At 40.9% G+C, this 6,000-nt stretch overlaps 1 protein-coding gene across 7 annotated transcripts in view; it reads left to right on the forward strand.

Moving 5' to 3' along the window:
- LOC139534922 (multiple PDZ domain protein-like) overlaps window positions 1–1,825 on the forward strand; it is a 75,001-nt gene extending 73,176 nt beyond the window's left edge. For all 7 annotated transcript variants that reach the window (XM_071334447.1, XM_071334450.1, XM_071334448.1 and 4 more), the window contains 2 exons: window positions 156–279; window positions 577–1,825. In XM_071334447.1, coding sequence (XP_071190548.1) covers window positions 156–279; window positions 577–723 — 271 coding nt within the window. In that variant the 3' untranslated portion in view covers window positions 724–1,825. The remainder of the gene's footprint in view (window positions 1–155; window positions 280–576) is intronic.
- The last annotated feature ends 4,175 nt before the right edge of the window (window positions 1,826–6,000 follow it).

Genomic DNA, 6,000 nt, shown 5'->3' on the forward strand with positions numbered 1-6,000 from the left:
ACGATAACTATCAGAGGAGGCTGTTGGGAGGAGCTATAGGAGGACGGGCTCATTGTATTGACTGGAATGGAATGAGCCCTTCCTCCTATAGCTCCTCCCACCAGCCTCCTCTGATATCTAGATATCTAATGACAACATTTCTGTACGTCCTACAGACCTCCTCAATATAAGACCATCACACTGGACAGAGGCCCAGACGGACTGGGCTTCAGCATCGTTGGTGGCTTCGGAAGCCCACACGGAGACCTGCCCATTTATGTGAAAACCGTGTTCGGAAAGGTTGGGGGAAATCTCCTCTTTTTGCTAAACATACTTTATAATTAACTAAAGCAGGTCAGCATTCTGACCTGAGATCTGCAGGGGATTTGCTTGTGCATATCTGACGTTAGAATACCTCCCATTAAAACTAAAGGTAAACAGCTTCATAACGCTAGATTTGTATATTTCTTGCAAGCTCATTTGAACATTCTTGAAATGTGATTTTAAGATTGATGAAATCTATACCTTTTGAATTGATAGTTAAAACGGTTGTAATTGAAAGCGTGGTAACCTAGCGTGTGGGTGTGTTTTCTCCAGGGGGCAGCGTCAGAGGACGGGCATCTGAAGCGGGGGGATCAGATTATGGCTGTTAACGAACAGAGTCTGGAGGGGGTCACCCACGAGGATGCCGTGGGCATCCTGAAGAGGACCAAAGGAACAATCACCCTGACTGTGCTTTCCTAGATGCACACATAGACAAATAATCATACCTTGAGGTAGACACGCATACACACCTAAAAAAATATATACTGTACAAGTATACTGAAATGTGAACACACACTACCATATGTTCCTAAGCGCTAACCTTGTTTTGTAGCAAGAAACACTGTGATCAATATTATTTGAAGCTACTGCAGGTAGACTGAAGTATTCACTGGACACTGTGGCTCAGATCATCTATACTCTAGTTTTCTGTGCTCAGACATGGACTGTAGTGTTATGATATTTAGGGTTAATAGCCCTTGAAAAAGATTTCTATAGAATGAGGGCCATTATTTAAGGCTTATGCTACTGTAAACTGCTGTCCGTCCACTTCGATATTGAAGTCACTGTGGTTCTAGCGAAGAGACGGTGAGCAAGTCTAGACTCTTTGAATAACATTTCAATCATGTTTGAGTAACATTTTATCTGTGATGCAAAGCACCTTTTCAGAAGGGACGTGGTCTGAAATCTTTGGTTTCTTGGTCAGAAGTTACACAGACCAAGTCTGTAAGTGTGTGTACGTGGTCACAGTCAGGGAAAGGAGAGTGTGTGTATGAGACATTCACTGCTGCTAATGCGTATGATGATGTGAAGCCTTGTTTTACACAATTTTAACGTTCAAGTATTAATCGTTTTTTTTCTGTCATGACCGTACTTTGTCATAATATGATAGAAGGTGAAACCAGCCAACTTCTATGGTCTATCTCAGTGGTCTCCAACCCTGGTCCTGGAGAGCTACTGAGTATGCAGGCTTTTGCTCCAACCTAGCACTTGCACAGCTGTTTCACATAATCAACCGTTGACAGTCTTCAATATGGACCACGATTAGCCTAATCAAGTGTGTTAGTGTTGGGCTGGAGCAAAAGCCTGTACACCCGGTCACGCTTTGGTAGGAGTTGGAGCTCCCTATCTATCTCAAACCATTAGCTGGATACACCATGTTCTAGTTTCACAATAATGGATCCCCTATTCAACATGGCGTCAGTCACACTCTTGTCACCCACTGTACATGTGTACTTAGTATCTCCAGCACAGTATTGAGTTGTTCACAGGCTGAATTAATAAAATTGACCTTCAAACCCCAGTTATTGATTGATTTCATGTGTTCTATTTGGGTAAAGTCACAGAGTCCATAAGCTTTTCAGTTGTGTGGCTAACTGGTTCTTAACAGTTGATGGGAATTCTATTGAGACTTGGTAATGAGCCAGCTGGGGGTTATTATTGGAGGCCCATGGCATGACACAAGACCCTCACATCTGACTAATATATCATCTTTATTCATGTTTATTTATTTTTTGAGGATGTGAAGAGCAACTGTGGATTATATATCTGATATATTATTAGCTGGCCATACCCATGATTAATACATTTCTTTCCAAAACCACACATCTAAGTAGAATTGTAAAGTACATGAAAACAGATACTTTCTTAGATAGCTAAAGGAGTTCGACGTCTAGTTCTGATTTACATTTGGTTGAGTTGTCAACTAATGTGAATCCAACGTGAAATTTAAAAAAATGTCTCAATGTCATTGGATTTAGGTTAAAAGCTGTGAGAAAAAAATACTAAATTCCCTTATGTTAACTTTTTTCAAATCCAATCAGTTTTCCACATTGGTTCAATGTAATCACATTGAATTCTGTTGTTTTAAATGACGTGGAAACAACATTGATTAAACCAGGTTTTGCTCAGTCGGTTCATACATCAGAAAGTAGAGTCTTGTCTTAAATTACATCATCCTGGGCCGTGTTCATTAGGCACCAAAGAAGAAGAAAATGTAGCTATCCAATAAGAAACACATTTTTATTTTCTGTTACAAAATGTTTTTTGGGTGTATGCCCTAATGAATAACCCTAGGTTATTCTATGAAGCTTGTTGAGAGGGAGGGTAGAGAAAGGGGGCTATCCGACTGGGCACACACATCAATTCGACGCATATTCCATGTTGCTTCAATGTAATTTCATTGAAATAACGTGGGAACAACGTTGATTCAACCAGTGTGTTGCCAGTGGACTGTTAAATTGACTAGATTTACCATACAGACAGACAGCTGTTTTACAGCATAGCACGTGGTCCATGTGAAGTCCTCCTACACATGAAATCCTTTTCTTAAGCTGGTTTACAGAAAACAGAAGTGTCCAATTACCAAGGGAAGTCAAGCGGACCGGTTGAAAGGGTGAAACCTTTGTCAGAGGTCTCTGGCTGGGCTTGTTACTGTAGATAGAGCTATGGGATGTCTGTGCGTGTGTGCGCGTGTGTGTGTGGTCATGCTATTGCTAAGCTAAGGCGTTGTCAAGGGGTTACTGATTCACAATTACATGGGAGAATGGCCTCAACCCACTATCGCAAGTCAGCCAGACCTATTTAATCTCCTGTTTCCTTTCTTCACAATTTAAGCCTAACCTAAACAAGTACTCAGTCCACCAATTGTCCCTATTCAGATGGGGAAACTTTCCTTTTTAGACATCCATCAATTCATGGACAATTTTGTTATTGTAAACCTAAGAACCACAAATAAAAATAGCATCACAAAAAAGAACACGTGCTGCCGTCAGAAATATGAGGTTCCAACTGGGAAATAACAACTTGTGACGTTTCATTACTGACCTTTCACCTTTTCAACCAAAATATAAAACAATGTCAAACTTTGACAATGTGGACAATGTAGCTGGTTTGACCAATTCTCAACATTAGCAGATTAGCCAACTTTAATGTCTGCGACGTTAGCTAGCTCATCTAGTTAGCTAAAATGTCATTTTGAAGAATTGTTCTGACTTCAAAAGCACTTGAACACAATCATGTCATGTTTACGACTTCAGAAGTGAAAATACGAGATTGCAAGGAACATTTAAATGCATCAACAATTAGCCTATACCACCACACCAACATGGGCAATAAATCACATTGCATTTACAGTACAATAGCTGACAAAGGTATAAACATATACATTTACTGCATGGATTACCACATGATTAGGACCTTTCTTCACTGCATTACTAGCTAGAATTGTCGCCTACAGCTGCTAGCCCAGTGCCACAGCTCAAGAACCCAACACATGCTACAGACAGCCGAGCTATTCCAAACACCTGCTGCTTTAATTTCCTGTGGGGTTGTGGGTTAGTTACCGAAACACTCCAGACTCAAGAGACATGGGATGGCAGACTAGAGGAAAGGCTTGTCTGGGCTAGTTCCTTAGATGTGAGATCAGATGTGGTGACCAGGTCACGCTTAGCTGAGCAAGGTCAGATTTCAGTGGCCTACTGTAGCGAGCGAGGTTAATGTTGTGTCAGGCGTTTTCAGACCTCAAATGTTGAGAGGAGTCCAAGCCCTGTACTATCTTTTGTGTAGGTCTAGTTTCATCAAGAAATTAATAGGTAGGATAGGCACCAACTAAAATTATGAAATTAAGATGGACTAATCTCGACATGAGACCACTTATGAGTCCAGCAAAGTCAGACAAAGTTCGAATTTGGAATGAACTATCAGAAGTCGTAAGGGCACAATAGGGTCCAAAATATGAATATGATACGTTTTGACAACGATAGTCACTTCCATGTCTTCCCCAACGGACAATCGTCAACCCCTGACTAATGCTTCAACCCCTGGGCTTTAGTCTATGGTTGTGAAGCCAGTAACTGTCAGTTGTTCAGAAACCTACTACAGTATCACATTGTGGTGTGACTACACAATGGACATTGAGAGGTTAAGTGAACAGAAACCGAGAGTGCCATTATGACTCAACTAACATGCCAAGGTAGGGTACGTCACGTTACAAAACCCTCCTCATGACATTTCAGTTCATTGCCACTTAATGAGGATTTCCTCGCATAGTTGGAATACCTGAGGGCGTGCAGTGGGACGGTGGAATGGATTAGAGTATATAGCACAGAGAACTCTACTTTCCCTTGTTACAGCAGTCTTTAGTTTGGTTATGGAATACAATGATCTCATGGGAATGTTACAGCTGAAGGGGGCCTTCATATAAGGATGTCAGTAGCAGTACATAAGCAGAACAAATCAATTGGACGTGCATTTTATTTCCATAAAGGGGCGCGTTTTTTTCACAGGGCCTCCTGTGTGCACTTGCTCGTGCCCAAATGTTCTAATCGGTTTTATAGTAAAAGACGTAACTTAACTGTAATTATGTATTACCTTTTAATGTGGCATGAACACTAACAGTCAAGATGTTTTCATCTGATTATCAAGCAAATCACTTCCAAAAGTAGGTTACCTTCAAACGTTTGTCCCAAATAATTTGGGGATGTTGAAATAATTTCAGCATCAGAACAGTGCACTGTGGGGCTGAAACTATCTCACCAGAGAAAGATTCAGAGCAAAACAGCAAAACAGCGCCCCTCTGTCTTACTATATGTAGCCCATGTATCTGATGCTGTCAGGCCAAAAATAGTATGACATGCCATACTCTGTTTGTCCAGACAGCATCAGAAACATGTGCTACGCATACAGAGACAGAGGGGGGCTGTTTCACTCGCTCGGATGCTTTATGTGAGATTGATGAGTCTTTCTGCCAGTGCGTGTCTCGGTCAAATACATTTTCAATATTTAAAAGGTAGACTCTCCCCCCTAATTTGATGGGAAGCTCTCCTTGCATATCTGAGGTGGGAAATAATTTTGTTTAGTTTAGGTGTTTGTAAGATGTATAAGGCTCAAGTAGATTCCTGGAGAAAGAAATTAGAGATCTGGAAAATGAATATAGTGTAACATTTGATGAAAACGCACTTAGGAGAAGAAAACAAAACTACTATAAACATGGAGATCAAGCAGGAAAGTTGCTTGCTTGGCAGATAAGGCGAGAGGAAGCTAGTAGAGTTATTAGCTCTATTAAGCTGCCAAATAACACAGCTGTTCAGGGTCCTGAGGAAAATAATCTAGTCTTTAGAGAGTTTTATGAAACATTGGATAGGTCTGAAGCGGATGCCCCTGCCCACACTGCATGAGTTTTTGAACAAACTCAATTTACAAGCTTTAACTGATGAGGATAGAGAGTCCTTGGAGAAAGAGATCACATCTGAGGAAATTAGGAAATCCATTTTCAACACTGCTGGGGGAAAATCTACGGGGTTAGACAGATTCTCTATTGAATTCTATTCAAACTAATTGAGCCTCTTTGCAATATGTTTAATTATGCCATAGAGACAGAAAAGCTCCCAGACACTTGAACAAGCACTGATCACAGTTTTGTTAAAACCTGGGAAAGATCCTCTGCTTTGTGGGTCGTGTAGACCAATATCTTTATCG

The sequence above is a fragment of the Salvelinus alpinus genome, chromosome 11, assembly GCF_045679555.1.
Source record: "Salvelinus alpinus chromosome 11, SLU_Salpinus.1, whole genome shotgun sequence".
Lineage (NCBI taxonomy): Eukaryota > Metazoa > Chordata > Actinopteri > Salmoniformes > Salmonidae > Salvelinus > Salvelinus alpinus.